The sequence below is a fragment of the Gracilinanus agilis genome, chromosome 2, assembly GCF_016433145.1.
Source record: "Gracilinanus agilis isolate LMUSP501 chromosome 2, AgileGrace, whole genome shotgun sequence".
In the NCBI taxonomy this organism is placed as follows: domain Eukaryota; kingdom Metazoa; phylum Chordata; class Mammalia; order Didelphimorphia; family Didelphidae; genus Gracilinanus; species Gracilinanus agilis.
Window position 1 is genome coordinate 146,492,075 of NC_058131.1, and position 23,946 is coordinate 146,516,020.

The 23,946-nt window shown below is 35.9% G+C and overlaps 1 protein-coding gene across 1 annotated transcript in view; it reads left to right on the plus strand.

Moving 5' to 3' along the window:
* Positions 1 to 1,507: 1,507 nt before the first annotated feature.
* Positions 1,508 to 23,946, plus strand: part of LOC123234782 (GDNF-inducible zinc finger protein 1-like) — a 28,439-nt gene continuing 6,000 nt past the window's right edge. The window contains exons 1-4 of the mRNA XM_044660749.1: positions 1,508 to 1,945; positions 2,513 to 2,793; positions 14,239 to 15,150; positions 16,475 to 16,569. Coding sequence (XP_044516684.1) covers positions 1,508 to 1,945; positions 2,513 to 2,793; positions 14,239 to 15,150; positions 16,475 to 16,569 — 1,726 coding nt within the window. The remainder of the gene's footprint in view (positions 1,946 to 2,512; positions 2,794 to 14,238; positions 15,151 to 16,474; positions 16,570 to 23,946) is intronic.

A 23,946-nucleotide genomic window follows, 5' to 3' on the forward strand; every position in this document is an offset into this window, starting at 1 on the left:
CCCAGTTCTTTTTATTTTACTCTGCATCATTTCTACAGATCTTCTTAGCTTTTTCTGATATCATCTTGCTTATCATTTCTTATAGCACAATAAATTACCAACATGCACCACAATTTATCTATGTTCTTGGTCAAAGGTCTTTTTTTTTCAAACCCTTACCTTCTGTCTTGGAGTCAATACTGTGTATTGGCTCCAAGGCAGAGGAGTGGTAAGGGTAGGCAATGGGGGTCAAGTGACTTGCCCAAGATCACACAGCTGGGAAGTGTCTGAGGCCAAATTTGAATCTACAACCTTCAGTCTCTAGGTCTGGTTCTCAATCCACGAGCTACCTAGCTGCCCCCTTTAGTTTCCTTTCTCTTAGATTATGTGCCTAGCTTATTCAATTGTGGGAACTGGGAGAAAAGTATAATGCATTTTTTGAGTATAGCCCTGTGTGGCTGGGAAAGTGAATCATCTGTACCTGCTGTTTAAAGACCTTTGACCAAGAATATAGATTAGACCAGTGATTCCCAAAGTGGGTGCTACCGCCCCCAGTGGGTGCTGCAGCAATCCAGGGGGCGGTGATGGCCACAGGTGCATTTATCTTTCCTATTAATTGCTATTAAATTTTTTAAAAAATTAATTTCCAGGGGGCTAAGTAATATTTTTTCTGGAAAGGGGGTGGTAGGCCAAAAAAGTTTGGGAACCACTGAGTTAGATCTTCTCTTCTTTCTCTGTACTCTCTCTTAGAAACTTCATCAGCTTCCATAGGTTTAATGACCATATCTAAACTAATGACTCCTAGTTCTCTACATATCCATCCCTGGTCTTTCATGAGCTCCAGTCCCAAATCACCAATTGTTATACATTTACAATTGCTTTTTCTGCAGTGTTCTCAAATTCAGCATGTACTAAAGGAGTCGTTATCTTTCCCCAGAAAGCACAATCTTCTAATGAACTTCCCAGTCTGTTGTAATGGCTCCCTCTGCCTTTTAGAATCTCTAGTTCCTTTGAAGCTCACCTCAAGCACTAATTTCTATGTGAAGCCTTTCATGATTCCCTAATCCTCTGATCTACTAATGCTTTCCCAACAGATTATTTCGTCTCTGCTTTGTAAATACTTATAAACATGGATTCTTCCTCTTTCAAGTATAAATTTCTTGAAGATAGAGACAATTTCACTTCCATGTTTGTAAACTTTGTAGCATAGTGCAGGTCCTTAATAAAGGCTTGCTGACCAATTGATACTTTTGCCCATTCTTAATATCAACATACCAAAAATGTGATCTATCATGAATTTAGTAATATTACTAAATAACATTAATAACCTTCAGAGAAAATAAACTTTTAGTAAGATACTAGAGGTTTAGTATTCATAGGTATACTTATAATAAAATTACAATAGAAAAGTAATTAGCCTCAATTTCATGGGTCAGTCATATAGACAATCCCCACCCCCCCAAAGACAGTGAAACAAATATATGATGGTAATTGGCTTCTTCTATTTTCTCTTTTCCTTAATCACAGAATGGAGAAAAAGAAAATCTTGGTGAGATCCAAAGTGGCTGCTTCAAACCTTCTGAGTGCCTTGCATTCTCTCTATCAGTTTGGTCATTTCTGTGATGTAACTGTTCATACAATCCATCTTGGAATCCAGGAAGAGTTTTTGGTGCACAAAGCAGTCTTGGCTGCTTCAAGCAACTACTTTAAAGGGCTTTTTCTAAGTGATGAGATGTCAGACATTAAGAGGTGTACTGTTGTTTTAGATGACATTTACACAGAGGAATTCACATCCTTTCTGGAATTCATCTATACGGCAAAAATTGAGATTGAACCAGAGAAATTGCATCGAATGAGAGAGGTAGCAGAGAGACTTGAATGCAAGGACCTGCTTGACATTTGTGAGGAAATGAAGACAGAAAGTAAAATGGATGGCTTGGATTTAAGTCTCCATTTGAAAACTCAGGTATGTGAAAATGGTGGGGCTTCATGGGTCTGTGATCAACACATTCATCAAACTAAACTGAATAATTCTCTACCAGTAATAGTGGCTCCTGTGAAGAGAAAACTCTGGGATATGCAGAAACACAGAACATTGTTAACAGGCAGTACAGATCAGACTTGCATGGTTGTAACTGATGTGAAAACTGAAATAGAAAAAGTAGTTAAACAAAACAGAATAGAGCCCACTGAGAACTATACCACAGATGTAATCAATTTGGAGAGGAAAAAAAGCCTCCCTTCTTTGTGTGGGTTGGAGGCCAAAGAAACTTGTCTAGTCATCAGGAGTGTATTATCTGAGCAAGATGAAGATGAGAATTCTCATATTTCTCAATCTCTGAGCTCAAATGAATGCAGTAACAAACTGCAGGATTTACCTCAGGTGTCTACAGAAACATACAAGTGTGAAAAATGTGAACAATCTTTCCCTTTCATCAAATCATATCAGTCCCACATGGAGACTGCACATGGGATTAATGTTGTCATCAAATATAGCTGTAATGTGTGTGACCAGCTTTTTTCCAATCGCCAGAACCTGCAGCAACACCGACTTACAGTTCATAATGATGAGCGGCGATTCCCTTGCATGTTCTGTGACAAGAAGTTTAAACGTCAGAAGGATATAAAGTGCCATGTACGAAGAGTTCATGAAAAGAAAAGGAATCCTCAGGCTTGTCCCTACTGTGACAAGGTCATCAGCTCCAAGTGTGGTCTGACTGTTCACATTAGAACCCACACAGGAGAGAAACCCTATAAATGTGGCTATTGCCCTGCAAGCTTTGCCCAGAGGTCTGCTTACAATACTCATGTAAGGTACATTTTGTGTATGTATGTCTGGTCACAGTGCTAACAAATGAACCCAGTATTATTTAGTGATTTTTATTTCCACTTTGTTGCATTATTTGGCTTATGAGAGAGTTGGGGTGGGAAAGATAAGGAAAGAGTTAAATATCAGACATGCTTTTTTAGGGGTTATGAGGAGCAGCCTATACCTGTCCTAGGTTTATATTCATTGTGATCTTAGGAAAATCTTTAAGTAAACTAAATGGTATGTTTATGCATATGGGATCAAAAATAAGTTTTTTCTTGGGCCCTGCACATTGAAGTTATCTGTTGATAGGAGATAATTCTCTAAACAGTAACATAATTGATATAAAATGTTGTTCATTTTAAAATAGAGAACCAGAATTCACAGAACCACAGAATCTCACAACTAAGACCTCAAAGGCCATCTAGTCTACCCCATGAGAGAAGAACATTTTTCTACAGTTACTAAATTAGTGGTTATCTGGCCTTTTCTTGAAAAACCATAATAATGGGGATTCTACTACAGTACTACCTCCTACTTTTATGTAACTCTTATTGTTGGAAAGACTAAACTTGGCTCTTTGTAACTGCTACCCATTGTTTCAAGTTCTTTAGGGTTTATATAGAATAATTCTAATCCCTTTTCCATCTGACAGCACTTTAGGAACTTGAATACAATGACCATGGTCTTGATTCCAGGCTATACATCTTCAGTTCCTTCAGCTGATCTTCATATCTCCTCAACTCTAAGCCCTTTACCTCTCCCACCTATCCTTGTATGTTTTCAGGCTTATCAGGATCTATTATAAAATGTGGCATTCAGAGCTGAACCTACTAATAAAGATGTAATCTAGCCAGAGTAGAGTATGGTGGATGTATCACCACGCTGGACTTGAATGCTATGCTTTTCTTAAATGTAGACTCATGTCAACACTGTTAATTCATGAGTTTGTAATTCATAAAATCCTTTTTTTTAATTATGTAGACACACCTCTCTAATTTTCTGAATCCAAGTGTTAGAATTTATCCATATTCATCTTATTAGATTTGCCCCAATGTTCTTTAGTCATTTCAAGTCTTTTTGAATCCTGATTTATCTAGTGTATTAGCTTTCCCTACCAGCTTTGTGTTTTCCATAAATCTAACAGACATGTTATTTGTGCCCTTGAATCATTCATAAAAACATGTTTAAAAAGTACAGGGCCAAGCACATATCCCTGTAGCAGTCTACTAGAGACTATAATCTAATTTGGATTGAATAATTAGTAACCACTGTTTTATTCCATAAGAATAGTGAAAGAGGATTTGCCAAATATTTGTTAAAATATAGGTAAATCATATCACTTGCCTAATCAAAAGGAAACAAGGTAATCTAGCATGATCCAGAATTTTATCAGAAATCAAAGTTAAGCACACTGGACTATATTTTTTAGATTTTACTCTTTCTGTTTTGAAAATTGGGAAGATTCCCTTCTCCAAGTCTCTAGTACCTTTCCCATTCTTCCTAATCTTTTTTTTAATTTAAATGTATTTGTCTGTTTGTTACATTAAAATATCCACTTAAATCTCCCCCCCAAAAGAAGACAAAAAGACATGTATATAGAAACTTATTTCTTACTTATTCCTATTTGTCAGTTATTTCTCTGGAAATGAACATATATAAGTCATCTTTCAAATAATATTTCTGTTGCTATACATAAAGTTCTCTTGGTTCTGCTGATTTCACTATTTGTGATTTTATGTAGACCTGTACATCTTCCCATGTTTTCCAAAATGAACCTACTTGTCATTTCTTATAGCATAGTAGTATTCCATCATAATCATGTGCCACATTCCCTAGTTGATGGGCATACCTTCAATCCAGTTGTTTGCCACCAGAGAGAGGCTGCTGTAAATATTTTAGAATATATAGGTTCTTTTCCTTTTTTCCTGATCACCTTAGGAAATAAACCTAATAGTGGTATTGCTGGGTCAAAAGGTAATTGGCAATGCATCAGAAACCACATCTTTCCATACATTGAGGGGGCACAGTCAATAGAAATAAATATAGCAAGAAATACAGACTATGCTTCAAAATTTTTATCCTTTTCTCCATCCCCCCCCCTTCCTGATAGGCCAGTGATGGTGAACCTTTGGCATGGGTGCCAAAGATGGCATGCAGAGCACTCTTTGTGGGCACATGGCTGTCCTTTCCCCACCACCCCCATCCCCAGAATTGGTTACTAGAAAGGAAGAGGGTCTCAGGCAGAGCTGCTCCCCTCTCCCTCCCCACCATGCCTGATGACATTTTTTCCCATCTCCTGCCCCTCTGCCCAGTAGCCCAATGGGAGCGAACAGGGGGTGAGGTGGGCAGCTCACAGGCAGCAAAGCTAGAGGGTGACAGAGCCCTTGGGCCTCTCCCCTCCCCGTCTCTACACTCGATGAGAACATTTCTCCCTTCACCCACCTCTCCACCAAGCAGCCTGATTGGAGCATTTCCTCCCTCCCCTGCTTGGATGTAAGGGGGCAGGCAGGGTGATCCTGATACTTGGTCGGGGGAAGGGGCATGACACGGGGTCTCTGGATGGGGGCGAGCATAGCACTTGGTCTGGGGTGTGTGGTTGGGGCGGGGCCATCATGGTGGTAGGTCTTAAAGCCTTGCTTCCTTTCTGTAGTAATAATAGAGGTGACACCATGGAACTGGACTTGCATCAGGAATACCCAAGTTCAGATCCAGCCTCAAATTCTTTACTAGCTAGATCTGTGAACTTTGGCAAGTCACTTAACCTCTGTCTCAGTTTTTTCATCTATAAAATGGGAATAATAATAGCATTTACCTCCTAGAATTATTGTGAGAATAAGATATATTTGTAAAGCACTGTGAAAATCTTTAAGTGCCATGTAAGTGTAAGTTATTGCTGTTCTTATTGTTATAATTACTGGAGGATCTAGATTATCTAGACTACCATCTAACCTCTCCTCTGTCTGAAAATTCAGATCCTTTGTTTTCTTATTGAATCTCTTCTTTTTTTATTTTTTAAATGGAACACTTGCTTTTCATTTGATAACCCTCAGAGAGAAGCTTCCTCAAATCCCTTTACTTATACTTCTAAGAAGGATACCAGCCTGCACTTTTAAGTTTAGATAACAATCCTTTGGCCTTTGTAGTCTCAGAGAAGTTTAGAGTTGGAAATTCCTCTTATACTGTATATGACATCATTCTCTACTTGAAGAACTCCAATGAAGGGGAAAATCTACTACTTCCCTTGGCATCATATTTCACTTTGTGACAGCTCTAATTATAAGGAAGTTTTTCTTGACTTCATGCCTAACTTTACATCTTCTATTGTTAGAATTAAAATTGTCTTGAGAGACTGATTTTTGGACAATAGTAACAGTTTATTAATTATATAAGTTTATTGATTAGGCCAGCATCAAAACCAATAAAGTGACATAGGTCAATGACTCTCCTGATGATCAGAGACCCCCAAAGTTCAATTAGGCAGATAAATAAATAAGAGTTCTAGTAGCTCATTATTCAGCCTCTCCCTTGAACCTCCAAGACATCTCTAATTGATAAATAGCTAATAACAGGTGGTCCATCAAACTATCCACCTCAACCCATCCCCACATTATGGGGAACACTACACAGAAAAAAAAACCAAAAAAACTATTGTACTCTTCATTTATTAACCAATTCGGTTTAAAGAAAGGCATTCATTGGGATTCCTAAGGACAAATAAAAGGCAAAAAGCAGAAGACTGGTTGTAGAAATACACAGTAATTATAGGAATTGATTAGGGGCCTTTCTCTTCCAGAGCCCTGATGGTAAGACCTGATTTAAGGACCCCCACAAAGTAGTGGCGTTATATTTATTTTGTTATTTACATATATTTTAAGGCTTTATAAACTCTTCCCACTCTCCTATAAACCTTTTCAACCCTCTTATTAACCTATAGTCACTGAGCCAATTGGTGCCCAAGATATAGAATACAGTGCTGTGATTGGTCACCTTTCATTCCATCAACCAATAGTGTGCAGGGATAAGTGTAACTCTGTGATACAGAATTAGATATGTATTTTTTTTTAAACCTGAGACACAGTGAAGCCACGATAAATGAACCCTGAGATAGCGAAGGATGACTGTATATGAAACATAAATTCTCATACTACCCATTGCTCCTGGTTCTCTCCTCTCGGGCTAATTAGAACAATCTAATCCACTCTTCTACATGATAATCCTTCAATAAACACTAGACCATAAACATCATGGTCCCCTGCATCTTTTTTCCTTCCAGGCTAAACATTTCTAGCTCCCTCATCCTATTCTCATTTGGCATGGATCCAAGCTTCATCACTATCTTGGTCACCTTCTTCTGGCCATTCTGGCGTATTAATACCCTTCATAAACTGTGGCATTAAGAATTGCACATAATAATTCATATATCTAACCAGGCTATAGTAAAAGGGTCTGTCACCTTTTTATTCTTGGAATGACTTAATGCAACCCAGAATTATATTAGCGCTATATAGTCACATCATACTGCTAATTCATACTGAACCTGAAGTCCACTAAAACATCCAGTTCTTTTAAAAACTGCTGTCTAAACATGCTCCATCCATCCTATACTTGGGGTGTTGATTTTTTGAACCCAAGTGTGAGACTTTACATTTATCTTTATTGGATTTCTTCTTCTAAAATTGAGCCCATTGTTTCAGCCCTTCAGAATCTTTTTGGAGCCTGAATGTCACCTAGTATATATATTAACTATCTCTACCAATTTTGTGTTATTTGCAAATTTATGAGCATGCTATCTATGTCTTTATGCAAGCTAGTCATAAAAAAAAGCAGAGGGCCAAGGACAGATGTTGACATATTGTACTAAAAACATCTTTCTATCTTGACTCTGAATCATTATAATTTTTTCTGGTCATCCAATTGGTTCTGACTCTAACTTCATTATTAGGTATGATATAGCTGATGATAAAGCTAATGTGATATTAATTTATATTAACATAGCTTTCAGGTAGGTGATGTCTAAAGAGTTCTGGGCCTAAAGTAATAAAGACCTGAGTTTAAATCCTGCCTCAGAAACTTATTAACTATATGACCTTGGACAAGTCACTTAGCCTTCTTTTCCTCAGTTTCTTCATCTGCAAAATGGAGATGATGATAATAGCACCTGCCTCCCAGGGTTTTTGGGAGAATCAAATGAGATGATAATTGTAAAGTGCTTAGCATAATGCCTTACACATAGTAGGTGCTATGTAAATGCTTTTTTTAAAAATAAAAAAATATTTTATTATTAATACTACTATTATTATTTTAAAATTAACTTATTTTCTAATTATTTGATATTACAAACATTATTTGAATATATAATTTAATAAATTATTATTTAAATATGATGTTATTTAATGATATAATGGGATATGATAATAAGATAATAGCCTTGCTATATTTTGCCCTGGTCGTAAGTTCAGATGACTAAATTTTAAGAACATTGTTGAGCTAGAGATTGTCCAAAGAAGGGGAGCCTGAATGGCAAAGAGCCTTGGAGTAGAGACAAGAAGATCAGCTGAAATAACTAGAGGTTTTCAGCCTATATAAAGCAAGCTTTATTAGACACATATATTAGGCACAAAGATAGCAGTCTTTAAGTATTTAAAAGGATAAAACTTGTTCTACCTGACCTAGGCGGGGATAGGGACTAAGGACAATAGGAAGAAAATGCATAGCTAGAATTGGCTGCCTCAGGAGACATCTTCAGGCAAAGGCTGAGCAATTACTTGTTGGGGGTGTCTTATAAGGGGACTCTGGAATACCAGTTATACCATATCATTACTAAGGTCCCTTCTAATTCCAGTACTTTTTATATAGCACAGTAACACTGTGAAGAAGATAATATAAGTATTATTCCCATTTCTTAGGTGAGAAAACTAAGGCTCACAAAGGCTAAGTGGCTTGTCTAAGATAGCATGGCTAGTAAATAAGATTTGGAATTCAGAGAATCATGTCAGACAACATATTTCCATGACGCTATCTTTGTAATATGACTATTCTACTAATGGAACTTACTATTCTAAACTTTTCTTTAATTTCTCAGAAAATTATTTTAATCCTCCCTTCATCTCAGTTAAAAATTAAGGGAAGTGGGTTCAGGGAATATCTGGCCCATAGAATCTGGGAATTTTCATTCAGGTTTAGGATCCTAGCTCTAAGAGAAAGAAATGGAAGTAAATCCCTATTCTCTCTTAGGTAATTATCTTCTTCATATAGGATAATTATAACCATATTTGTAAATATTTAATTTAGTAAATGATACTCTTAGTTTTTGATACTGCAGGATTGAGAGGAATTTTTCTCCCCAGGTACACAATATAACCTTCCAGAACTTGATAGCTATTGCAGTGCCAGTTCACTTTTCTTTAGTTCTTGTCCTGCTACAGCAGACTTAGGCCCAGAGAATATTAAAGGGCTCAAGATCCAAGTAGATGGATGAGGAAATTGTCATAGTTACTGAAGGGAGATATATTGTAATTAGGACGTCAAAGGTATAGAATAAAGGATTTAAGAGACAGATGAGAGAAACTATAGAGAATGGAAAATATGTGAAATAAGCCTAGTAAAGTGAGAATCAGATGGTGGAAGGTTTTAAATGCCAGACTTGGAAGTTCGAATTTTATCTGAGAATCAAGTGGTCCCTAATGAAGATTTTTTAGTAGAGAGGGTGACACTTTCATATCTGTCTTTTAGGCATCTCAATTTGACAGCTGCATGAAAGATTAAGGTAAAGTAGATGAAACAAAGAATTAATTTCAGGTGGATTTTATTATTTGAAATGGTTTCTTGAAGACATTTGAATAGGGACCTGATAATTAAGATGAACTATGAAGAGACAAAAAAAAAATCTTCCTCTCACAAGGGCCTTAGATTTAGCCATCTTATTGAGAGGCACAAAGGACTGGATTGTGTCAGTTCATTTCTCCTTTGCAGTTCATCCTATGATTGTTCTTTGTCATCCTTTTTTAAAAGTTGGTAAAAATGACCTTGAGCCCTCTGTTTACCTACATTCTAAATTGGACCTCTTCTTATCCACTGACTTTCCTTATCAGTTAGCTTACTCACTCACTTTCTTTTACTCTTCTCACTTACTCTGGTAAGAAGCCTCTTGACTCCCTTAGTGGTTTGCTTCCTCAGTTCTTACCTACCTCAGTTCTTCCACCTCAAAATTCTACTCCAGATCTGTGTCCCACTTCCACCATATCTCCTGGAATTCCTGGACTCTAACAAACTTCCTTTCATCCTAAACTTCTTTTCTCATTCCCTCCATTTTCTGGTACTTACTGAGACTTGGCTTCTCCTCCCGAGGACATAACTCACTGTCTTTTATATTCGTTTAATCTTTAGTCTTTCCTTGTCTAATGGTTCCTTCCCTATTGCCAGTTAACATGTTTCTTCCAACCTTAAAAAATAAAATAAAATATAACAAAAAAACCTCTCTTGGTCTGACCATCTTCACTAGCCATTAGTTTCTATCTCTCTTCTATACTATACTCCTTAAGAAAGGTATATAATCTTGGTGCTCCACTTCCTCTCCTTTCTTTTCTAATTTCTCTGCTTTCCAGCTTCCAACTTCCTCTTGCAATGAAAACTGTTCATTCCAGAGTTACCAGTGTTCTCTTATTGCTAAAGGCCTTTTCTCAGTGTTCATTCCTTTTGACCTCTCTGCACCCTCTGACATTGCTGACCATCCTTCCTTCTGTAGACTCATTATTCTAGGTTTTCGTGACTTTTCTCTCCTGGTTCTCCTCTTAATAGTCCTACCTCTCCTTAGTCTCCTTTGCTGAATTTTTATCCATTCATGCACCCTAAACTTGGGTGGTCCTCCAAACTCCATCTTGTCCTATTCTCTCTTTTTCATTCATACTATTTTACTTGGTGACTTCATCATCTCATGTATTTAATTATCATCTCTATGCTGATGCTTTCTACATATTCATCTCAGTTTCTTTCCTGAGCTTTGATCCCACATCACCAGATGGCTTTTGGACCTCTCAAACTGGATATACTATACACCCCTTATCCTTAATTTGTCCAAAACAGAACTGACTGTCTCTTTCCCGAGAGAGAAAAAAAAAACCCAGCAAAACCAATTCATACATTGAAAATATATAACATAGAAAATATTCCACATCTATAGATACTCCACCTCTACAAAGAATGGGAAGGTATTATTTCATAACTCTTCTGGGGGACTACATTTATTCTTTATGCTTTCACAACATTCAGTTTTGATTGTCTTGTGGTCCTTCTATTTTCAGTTCTATTTTCTACATTGTTTTGCAATAATTGCTAATTGGTGAAAAGCCTGGCATCTCAAAGCACCATGTCTCATCACCACCATCAATAAATACTTTGGTATACAGCCCTATTTTTTTTTTCAATAATCACCTTAGGGAATATGCTTAACAATAAAATCTCTGGGTCAAAGGATATAAACATTTTAGCCACTTCATTTGCAGAATTTCTTATTGCTTTCAAAAATGGCTATCAATTGATAGCTCCACTAGCAGTGTATTGATATTTTTGCAATATATATCTAATTGGTCTCTTTGCCTCAAGTTTTTTCCTACTCCCTATTTCTGGGCCATTCAGTTCTGAAAGTGATTTTCCTAAAGTGCAGGTCTGATCATGTCAAATATCTATATCAATATCTATCTATCTATCTACCTACCTATCTATCTATCCAAAGACAGACCCCCTTCCCTCTCTATTCAGAATTTCCTGTCCCTCTGATATCATTGGCATTAACTCTTCATAACTTACTTCCTTTTCAGTATTCTTGCTGTACCTTGCAAATGACATCCTATCTTCTGTCTTCGTGCCTTTTCACAGTCTCTCATTCCTGAAATATTCTCTTTTATCATCTCCGCTTTAGTTTCCTTGGCCTCCTTCAAGACTCAACTCAGATCTCATCTTCTGCAAGAGGCCTTTCCAGTCTCCCAACTGCTAGTGCCTTCTCTGACATTACCTTCTACAAATACTCTCCCTCCCTTCCCTCAATATTCTTTATCTCTCTCTCTCTCTCTCTCTCTCTCTCTCTCTCTCTCTCTCTCTCTCTCTCCCCCTACCTCTCTCCCCCTTTCTCTCTCTCTCTCTACACACCTACATATATATGTATATATATATATACATATTCTATACATATACATACTTACACATAAACACACACACATACACACACATATATGTACATATATATATATATATATATATATATATATATGACACTGCAAAGTCATTGTAGACAGGGTTTGTTTTTCCCTTCATTTCCTTCCCTTACATTTCTTGGAACATAATAAAGGCTTATTGATGGACTGATTCTGGTTGAATTCTGTTCTTTCCTTTCTCTTATCCATTTAAGGGATATACAATTTACAAAAATAATAAAGACCTTGCCAGCATTTCTTTGTGATTTTGGAAAGGATCCTGTCCTATGCTCCTTGCAGAATGACAGTGAGGGCTATGTCTTCTCTACACCTACTTTCTCTACATTCTTCATTCTCTAACAGTTCCATTGATAAGTATCACATTGTCCCCATTTTCCATCACACTCTGTGTTCTTCAAGGTAGTAGTGAGAATTCTTAGGTTCTAGTTTAAAAGCAGTTTACTGGCATTTACTTAGCTTTTTCTTGCCATCTCTTCCTGAACCACCTCTAAATTCTTAAGGTTTATTTTCTTTGATTGGAGTGGATGGTATTGATTTGTCCAGTGATTTTATCTCCTTTGGGAAAAAAAAAACCTAACCCAAAATGGGGTTTCAGTTTAATCTTTACAAGAAAATTAAATAACTATTCAAGTAAAACTCATTTAAAATATAAAACTATGTAAACACTTGTTTTTAGGAAGTAGTCAAAATTTCAAAGCACTTAAAAAGTTTTAAAATGTTTTTCTTTAAAAGTATTTTTTTATTCTACCCATTTCTTCAAATCACATTTTCAAGCAAGAAAAAATTTGAATAATTATTAATGCACACCTGATTAATAAACAGATTCACTTTCACCTAGCATATCAAAAAACCTTAATAAAAGCTGGCTGATGATGTATAGAAAGAATTCAATGTATTTAAACAACAAGGTGAGGTAGTTAGTATGCCGCTCATAAGAAATGGTAGAGAAGTAGCAAGAGAGTGCTTTACCACAGAGGTGTCAGACTTGAGTCAGACCAACTAAAATGTAATTAGGAAATGTTTAACAAAATAAAAAATACAACAAAGATAATGCTAATTTGCAGTTTTCTGAGAATATGCTGCCTTCAGAGAACCTTTAGTCTGATACTGCTGCTTTACAGAAAGTAACTTGAATAACTGTTAGAAAAGGAGATTCAGCCAAGTACAACTACTTCTAAATTTTGTTGGGCTAAAAATATTTTTTCTCCTGGTTTTTTCAGAGAGGAACTGGATTATAAGAAGCCTGTCAGAGTTCTCATTTGTTTTAGGATAACTAACGCATGTCAATCAATAAGCATTTATTAAACACCTTCTGTGTGTTATACTGTACATAAAAGGAATGGCAAAAGACAGTCTTTGCCCTTAAGGAGCTCTGACTAATGGTAAATTTAAATTTCTTCAGCACCTAAGAAGTTGGTATCTATTTCATGTCATTTTGGGAATCTTATTTATCCTGAATTTGCATTTTCTTCTCCCTGTAAGGGAAATTTGAATTTCTAGTACAAAATCATATTAAAAACAAAGCAAGAATTTATTTACTCATTACCCTTTTCTTAGAAGAAGCAATCACTGTTAGTCTTGGTCTATGTATTTTTTATCATTACAACAATTTGTAAAATAATAATATAAATTACTTAGCACCTAATAGAGTAAAATTAGAACTCTAGGACTATGTAAATAATGGTAGCACACAATAGCTCTGAAACGAAATATTAAAACTAGAAGTGTCCTTAAAGACCATCTAATCCAACTCCCTTATTTTACATATGAGAAAACTGAGGCCTAGAGTAGTTTGTACCCAAACACAAGTATTAAGTAACAGAGCTAGGACCTGAACCCAGCTTGACTGATTCTGAATCCAGCCCTCTTTCTGATATATAATTAGCCAAAAAATCACATAGTGAATACAATAAAAGACTTCTGTAGAGAATTATTTTCATACCTCCTCTAGAATCATCACTAATTCTTTGGCTTTCCTATTACTCCATTGTTATGTAAAAAGAGAGGAACCTCATAGCATGGGATATTCTCTTTAAGTTAGAGGGAATTCACAATAGTTTTGTAAAAGCATATGCAAAGTTAGGATCAAGAAAACTTAGAAACTTTACCAAGTCTCTGATAATATCACAAAACTACTGCATTGAGTTAGAGATAGCCTACCTGATAAGACTTTCATTTAAATATAAGTTCTAACCTACCATAAGTTGCATTTTTTTTATTGTTGTTGTTTTTCTACAGAAAAATACATGAATCAAAACAAGATAGAAAAACTATGCCAGTATACTGGATGGTTGTTCCATCTACTAGCAGATCAGAGGCAACAGATTATGAAATTGATTTTACTAAAGAAACATGGGAACGGTCCTCAGATAATGGTTTACCAATGGGAACCAATGGCAATGACACTTTCATCTACGAAGATAATGCTAGAAACTCATCTAATGTAGTTGATTCTAGTAATGAAGCAGAAGAAAATGAAAAAGAAAAAAATAATAACAAAGAAACTGTACTAAGTAGAGAAAGGGATCAGGATGAAAAATCAAGTGTTAAAGGAGAAGGAGATTATGATGCTGGTTTTTCTGAAGTAGAAATGAATGATAGCAAAGATAATGAAGTTGTCTGCACAGATGATGACTTTTCAAATGAAAAAGATGCAGAAGATAATGAATCAGAGGAAGAACTTAAGATAAAGAAAGTAAATAATATGACTATAATGAAGAAATCAACTTATGTTATAACTTGTGATAAGTGTAATCAGCAATTTGTATCCCGGAAAAAATACGTGGATCACTGCAAAGATGTACATCAATCCCTTCCTGGGAAGGTCTATCAGTGTGATATCTGTAGCAAGTCCTTTGCTAGTTACAACAGCTGTAAAGAACATCAAGCTTGTGTGCATACAGAAGAAAGGCAGTTTGCCTGCACTCTCTGTAATGCTACTTTCAAACGAAAGCGAGATGTAAGAACTCATTACATGCGGAAGCATGAAGGAAGAGTAAAACGACCACTTTGTTCTGTGTGTGGAAAAATTTTGAGTTCTAGAACAGCACTGGTATTCCATATGAGAACCCATACAGGAGAAAAACCTTATGAATGTGGTGTCTGCCACTCCAAATTTGCTCAACCATCCCAACTTAAAATTCACACAAGGTTAGCTTTTGCCAGCTCCTCTTCATTCTCTTTAGTCATCTATTCCAGCCCCCATTTTTTCAAAACAGAATTTCCTAAATTAATTTCAGATGTCAGTATAATAGTTCTACTAATACTGATCAATTAAAAATAATTCACTTTTAATTGTCTTACCAAAAGTAACTTTAAAATTCTTTTTTTGTTGTTGTTCAAATGGGAAATTCACTAAATAAACCCTTTTACACCCCAGAGTTAGAAATAAGTCATCCAAAGCATATAATTTTACTTTTTAAGCATGTAATTTTAAATTAATATATTCTTCTCAAGTATTTTACTATTTAATATATAGTTCTAAAAAGTTCTACTTAAGGGGATAACATTAGGGATGTTTTGCATCCAATATCTCTTTGACTGTGAACTTCATGGGAACATTCTTTGAAATACGAAGATAGGAAACTGTAGTGTTAAGGTTTATTTAAATGTGACATAGCAAATTTTTGTTTCTTGATTCTTCATTAAAATATGACATTCAATATTATCTGACATTACTTACTACTTATCAAGTCACTTGAATAAAAGGTAATGGATTTATGAAGAAATAAATAAGAATTTGATTTTATAACATAGGCATGTTGTGGTTATGATTATCTTAATTTTGACCCTTGCCTATGTCTAAACATCCTCATTTGATTTGTCCTTGATTTTCTCAGTGTGCAAAATTAAATGTAGTACTCAAAACTCTAAATTACTACAGATGATGGAGGTGCACTTGGTCAAAGGATCTAAATCTGTAAGTAATCTTGGATGCCATCTAGATCACCCCTTCTCATTGTATACATGAGGAACTGAGGCCCAGAGAGATGAAGGTAGGACAAATAGTACAGAGCCAGGATTTTCAATTTAGTTGTACTAGCAATTCTATCATGCTTCATTCCTTAAGAATTGTTTTTAACAGTTGAAATTTGATATATACTATTAAATATGATGGCCTGTGGCTCATTTTTCTTTTACTTGCTTTTATATTTTTTAATATTTTTTGCTTTTACATCAGCATCGTTTCCAAACATGCACATTCCTTTCTCTCTAATCTGGAATTTTTAAAAATCAACAAAACTAATCAATATAGGTATCAAGAAATTTTGTCATGTGACATTACACACAATAGTCATTTATATTTATAATGAAGGAAGGTTGATATAAATTATCTTATACCATCTTATAAACTAATTTTATAAATAAAACATGCATTTTGCTCAATAAAATAAGTTTAAGATCAACTAATCTACAGGTTGTTTTTATGCTACTATTGAATCTTTATGCCTTTCTTTTTACTTAATGGATACAGGTCTCATACTGGAGAAAAGCCATATATTTGTGAGGACTGTGGAGCTAGCTTTGCAGATAAAGGAAAACTAAATGGCCACAAGAGGACCCACACAGGTACCATAGGCTTGTTATATCTTCATCTAGAAGATAAATCTTTACTTGATATTTGGACTTAATCCTCTATAAATTCAAGCGATCAGACTTTGTGTGATTTTTCCCATATATAGATATAGATTGACATATTAGTTTTTTTTATCAAAAACAAGGTATTATTTACAATAAAAATTCTGTCTTCTGAGGAATTGAAAACACATGATTAAAATTTATATATAATTTGGAACTGGAAGTTAGATTGACAGAATCTTTTGACCCTACTTCCTAGAAATGAATAAAAAAAAATATCAAGTGCCTACTAAGTTCAGTATAATACTACGCATTCTGAAAGATACAAAGAAGTAAAAGAAATGATTGAAGTATCCTTTTGCATAAAATAAGCTCTTTGAAGGCAGAGGCTTTCTCACACCTGTATTTGTATACTTGGCACCTAAATCTGTTACATAATGAGTATTTGTTAAATACTTGTTGGTTGATTGATTCAGAAAGTTCATACCAAAATTGGTGTAGTGTAATAATTTCCTTGGGCTGTCCATCTTTAGAGTTTCTGGATGGAACTGAGAGGCATAAACAATTTTGAAAAATAAATAGAAGCCATTCTATATAAGCCTTTTAAAAATAACTTGAAATAGTGGGGCAGAGCCAAGATGGTGACATAATAATGCAGGAAAATCTTGGAACTATTCTGAATTTCCTTCCAAACTGATCCTTACAAAGCATCTCAAAAGGACAGAAGTCAAAGCAGGACAAGCAAAGGAGCTCTTCCACTGGACAAAGTGTGGAAGGAAGGCAGCAAGACAGGATTTCCACATTATAAAAGGCCAAAACTACACGAGGAATAGTGTAGACTGATCACCCCTCCTGTCCCAATACTGCACCAGAGTCAGAGCCAAGATCAGGGCAATCTCTGAATTCCAGGGGACTGACTACACTGAAGAAAAAGCATCTTAGACTTACCCCTGGAGCAGACTTACTCCTGGAGGCTGCTCCAGGCCCCTGCAGTAAGATTTGAAACTTAATAGCACCAGATTCACTAGTGGCAGCTGAGGCAGCAGGGCAGTGGTTGTAGTAGTAGCAGGGGCAGGAAAGATAACTTCAGGGCAAAACACTGCAAAGTGTGCTATACCACCTACCTACAGAAATCCCATGCCCGGGAAGTGAAGTTCAGGGCTCCAGAGCACCAACCTCACAAGGCAGTAGGCAGTGGCAGCAACAACAGCAGCAGCAGAAGAAGAAGCTATTGTGGAAGATAGCCTCAGGGCAAAACACCTTGAAGCCTGCTATGAAAGGCCTGCTTTCATTGGACAGGAAATTGGAGGTGCGGCAGCAGAGGTGTGGTTGAATGAGCACAGCTAGAGATTGAGATGGTATTCACAGAGGCTGTCCTAGTGCCATCTGCTTATAGTTACATACAGAGTTGGCATAGAAACTCCATATTCAACATAAGTTTTTTCTTGGGGATAGTGAACAAGTCATATACTAACCTTGTTACCAACAACCTTGTTACTAACAACTTTGTTACTAATAACTTTTCGAGGTTGGTTACTTGTCTCCCTGGCTATGAGGTGGAGAAAGCAATTCTTTCAGTGGAATGGGACGTACCAGCCTTTGAGGGCAATTTCTCCATTTATCATCCATTGTTAATTATCGAATCAGGAATCAGGGAGGGGGGAAACTTGACCTGTTTTTGCAGGCACTTGTGTATCTAAGTTAAGGTTTTAAAATCTTTAACATTAACTCACTATTTGCTGGTTTGTTATAGGGAGACTAGGGGAATTTCTGTATTATTACATGTAAAGGTGGGGCTTTTCCTAGGAGTTTGTAGGGGGCTTATAAGGGTTCTAATAATAACCTATATTGTTCTTCTGTATTACCCTGGGACTTAGTGGGGATATTGATCACTAATTAGGGAGTCACAAATTAGAGTCACACAGGGAGGCCTAGGTGGAAATCCATCCTCCTGTAAATCTTGCTTTGCAGATATCAGGGTCCTTGTGTGACTTTGTCATAAATGTGAACTCATTGGCCTTTGGCAGTCTGCTATATCTACAAAAACCAGGAAATACCAGGCTCTGGAGGTGAGGGTCATAGCTCTATTTTACCAGGCTCGCTCAAGCCTCTGACAGAGAAGGGAAGAGAGCCCCAAGGCAAAGCCCTGCAAGAAGCTAAGATATAAATGACCAGAAACATGCAGAACTCCAAGTCCTTAAGCAGGAAAATGATTAAATAATAGCAAAAGAAGCTCTTGACCCTGGAAAATTTCTACAGAGAAAAAGTGTAAAAAACTGAAGCAACAGGAAAGGGTGAGAAACAAGCAAGCACATGCAAACTCTCCAAAAAAAAAATGGTAGCTGGTGGCAAGCTATGGAGGAACTCAAAAAAGAGTTCAATAACCTAATAAGACAGAAGAAAAATGTGAAAAATAAATGAAAGTAATACAAAAAAGAAAATAAGAGTTTAAAAGGCAAAATTAGCCAAATGGAGAGATACAGAAAGCAAATGAAATAATAAGCAAATTGAAAACTAGAATAAATATGCTGGAAGAATAGGCAAAGAACTATAATGATAAAAAGGGTGCCATGAGAACCAGAATAGACCAAACTGAAAAGGAGAATCAAAAAATAATGGATGAAAATCAGTCTTTAAAGACTAGAATTGGGCAAGTAGATGTAAATGATTTCACAAGACATCAAGAAATAATAAAACAAAATCAAAAGAATGAAAAAATTAGAAGGAAACATGAAATTTCTCATTGAAAAAAATAATTGACCTGGAAAATAGATCCAGGAGAGATAATTTGAGCATTATTGGACTGCCTGAAAGCCATGACCAAAAAAAGTCTATTACTAGAAGTTATCTAAGAAAGCTGCCCTGATATTCTTTTTTTTTTTTTTTAAACTTATCTTCCATGTTAGAATCAATACTATGTATTGGTTCCAAGGTAGAAAAGCAGTAAGGGCTAGGCAATGGGGGTTAGTGACTTGTCCAGGACCACACAGCTAGGAGTCAAGATTTGAACCTAGGACCTCCTGTCTCTAGACCTGGTTCTCAATTCACTGAGCCACCCAACTGCCCCCTGCCCTGATATTCCTGAAAAAGATTACAAAATAGATATTGAAAGAATCCACAGATCACCCCCTACATTAATTCCCCAAATGACAACTCCCAGGAATGTTATAGCCAAGTTCAAGACTTCCAGGCCAAGTTGAAAATACTGTAAGTGGCCAGAAAGAAACAATTCAGATATCATGGAGCCCCAGGGAGGATTACACAGGATTTGGCAGCCTCCATACTGAAGGACCACAAGATTTGGAATATGATATTCTGAAAGGCAAGAGAATTGGGTCTACAACCAAGAATCACCTATTCATCAAAACTATATACTTTCAGGAGAAAATATGGGCATTTAATTAAATAGAAGATTTCCAAGCATTGCTGAAGAAAAGGTCAGAATTAAACAGAAAATTTGATGTCCAAATACAAAATTCAAGAGAACCATAAAAAGGTAAATAAGAAAGAGAAAAAATTTAAGGGCTTCAATAAGGTCAAATTGATTATACTCCTATATGGAAAAATGATATCTGTAACTCTTAAAAATCATGTTCATTATTATAGTATATAGAAGAACTATGCATAGGCAAAGGGTGTGGTATTAAACTGTTTAGGATGCCATATTAAAAAAATTAAATTGGGGAAAAATAGGATTATACTAAGAGAATTACAAAGGAAGAGGTAAAATGGGGTAAATTATAGACATAAAGAGGCGCATGAATTAGGGTGGGAGAATACCATTACAAGAAGGGGAGGATGAGGGTGGTGACAGGTAATACTTAAAACTTACTCTCATTGGAATTGGTTCAGAGAGGAAGAATAGCTAGATTTATTGGGGTATGAAGCCTCTCTTATCCTATAAAGAAGTAGAAGGGGAATAAGGAAGGGCAGTGTGGGGAGAGGACTAATATAAGGGAGGGAAAAGTTGGCAGGGGTGCAATTAAAAGACCCTAAAGAGAAGTAGGAAGGGAATAAGAAGGGAGGGGGTGGGAAGGAGAATAAAATAAGGGTGGGGGAAAGAGGACTGATTAACAGCAAAACCCTGGTGTGGAGGAATATAATGAAAAGAGACAGGGCAGGATTAAAAGAGAAAATCAAAATGATGGGAAATACACTGGTAGTAATCATAACTGTGAATGTGAATGGGATGAACTCACCCATAAAATGGAAGCAGATAGAAGAGTGGATTAAAAACCAAAATCCCACCATATGTTGTTTACAAGAAACACATGAGGCAAGTAGAAACACAGGGTAAAGGTAAGAGACTGGAGCAGAATTTATTGGGCATCAACTGAGAAAAAGAAAACTGGAGTAACAATCATGATCTCTGACAAAGCTAAAGCAAAAATAGATCTGATTAAAAGAGATGAGGAAGGTAATTACACCCTGATAAAAGGCAGTATAGACAATGAGGAAATAGCAGTATTCAACATATATGCACCAAATGGTGTATCATCCAGATTTTTAAAGCAAAAACTATTGGAGCTTAAGGAGGAAATAGATAGTAAAACTGTAGTAGTGGGGGACCTCAATCTTCCTCTATTAGATCTAGATAAATTGAAATAAGAAATAAATAAGAGAAGTGAATGAAATTTTAGAAAAATATAGTTAATAGATATCTGAAGAAAAGTAAATAAGGATAAAAAGCAATATACCTTCTTTTCAGCAGCATATGGTACTTATACAAAGATTGGCCATGTATGTGGGCATAAAAACATTGCAAACAAATGCAGAGAAGCAGAAATGATAAATGCAACTTTTTCAGATCATAATGAAATAAAAATTATAATTAGCAAGGGTGCATGGAGAGGCAAATTAAAAATTAACTAGAAATTAAATAATCTAATTCTCTAAAATTGATGGTTGTTAAAGAACAAATCATAGAAACAATTACTGATTTCATTGAAGAAAATGACGGTGAGGAGACAACATATCAAAATTTACGGGATACAGCCAAAGCAGTACTCAGGGGAAAATTTATATCCCTGAATGACTATATTAACAAAAAAGAAAAAGAGGAGATCAACAAATTGGTCATGCAATTAAAAAAACTAGAAAAAGAACAAATTGAAAACCCTCACATAGAGAGAAAATTGGAAATCCTAAAAACCAAAGGATAAATTAATAAAATTGAAAGTAAAAGAACTATTGAACTAAAAAATAAGACTAGGAGCTGATATTTTGAAAAAAAAAACAATTAAACAGATAAAGTATTGGTAAATCTAATTTTTAAAAAAGAGAATCAAATTAACAGTATCATGAATGAAAAGGAGGATCTCACCACTAATGAAGAGGAAATTAAGGAAATTCTTAAGAGCTATTTTCACCCAATTATATGACAATAAATATGGCAATCTAGGTGAAGTGGATGAATATTTACAAAAATATATTGGCCTAGACTAAAAAAAGAGGAAATAAAATATAATCTCATATCAGAAAAAGAAATTAAACAAGCCATCAAGGAATTCCCTAAGAAAAATTCCCAAGGCCAGATGGATTCCCAAGTGAGTTCTATCCAAATCTAAAGAACAACTAATCCCAATACTATACAAACTATTTGACAAAACAAGCAAAGAAGGAGTCTTACTATATTCATTTTATGACACAAGTATAAAACTGATTCCTAAGCCAGGCAGACCAAAACAGAAAGAAAACTATAGACCAATCTCCTTAATGAACACAGATGTAAATATTTTAAATAAAATACTAGCTAAAAGACTATAGCAAGTTATCACAAGGATTATTCACTATGACCAGGTGGGATTTATACCAGGAATGCAAGGCTGGTTCAATATTAGGAAAACCATCCACATAACTGATCATATCAACAACCAAACTAATAGAAATCACATGATTATCTCAATAGATGCAGAAAAAGCCTTTAACAAAACCCATTCCTATTGAAAACACTAGAAAGCATAGGAATAGAAGGGCCTTTTCTTAATATAATAAGCAGTATTTATTTAGAACCATCAGCAAGTATCATCTGCAATGGGGATAAGTTAGAAGCTTCCCAGTAAGATCAGGAGTGAAGCCCATTATCACCACTACTATTTAATATTGTACCAGAAACACTAGCTGTAGCAATTAGAGAAGAAAAAGAAATTGAAGGGATCAAAGTAAGCAATGATGAAACTAAACTATCGTTCTTTGCAGATGATATGATGTTATACCTAGAGAATCATAGAAAATCAACTAAAAAGCTAGTAGAAATAATTAATAACTTTAGTAAAGTTGCAGGGTACAAGATAAACCACATAAATCATTAGTATTTCTAAATATCTCCAACAAAACTCAGCAGCAAGAGTTAGAAAACTCCATTTAAAATCACTCTAGACCAGTGATGGGCAAACTATGGCCCATGGGCCAGATGTGGCCCCCTGAAATGTTCTATCCAGCTGTGCCACATTATTCCTAATCTGACGAATACAATGAATCTTCGAAAGAGTTACCTTAGAAACAGACTGACAATGAGCATTTTTTTCCTTTGGCCTCCTCTTTAAAAAAGTTTCAATATTCCTTTCTTTTATAAGTGTTAAAGTGAAGCTAGGTGATCCAGTGGGGTCATGGGTTCAAATCTAGCTTCAGACATTTCCTAGTTTTGTGTTACCCTTGGCAAGTCTTTTACTGCTCTTCTGCTTTGGAACCACTACTTAGTATTGATTCTAAGACAGAAGGTAAGAGCAAAAAGTGGCATGAAAGTATGTGCCATTTATCTCCCTTACACATTTATTGTGATACTTTATAATCAAATGTGCTATATCTAATAAAGGATTTATGGTTTGTATCTAAAATGGCCAACTATTTTTATTGATGATTGAAAAGGTCATGATTATACTAAGTAATGTAACAATAAAAAAGCCAGTAACCAATATTTGATAGAAAGGGAGATAGAGAAAGTCTATGTAGTGAGTCTCTTCCAGCTCTCCCCCCAGGGCTGAATATACGCTGGGAGACTTTAAGGGGGTGTCACCCTGAAATTGGGTGACATGGATGGTTATGCTGCCCCATAGGAATTGGGGGCAGGGCTTCCCTATAAGACGAGGTATGTGGTACCCCAATCAGATTCTGAATAAGGACGATATACACACAAACCTCCCCCCATCAGTTAATTTCACAGCAGGTGATCTGGCTTCAAGATGGAGGCAGCCAGACCAAGCTGTGGTTCCCCTCTCTTGTGTTGTCTCTCAGGCACTCTGGAATGCTATCTGACTAATGAATGGCTTTTATTATACACAATTCAGGGATTGGGGGAAGCAGTGAAGGGCAGAGGCATTTGGGGATGCCCTCTTCTCTGTTTCTATGGAGTCTGTCACTTAGGAGGGA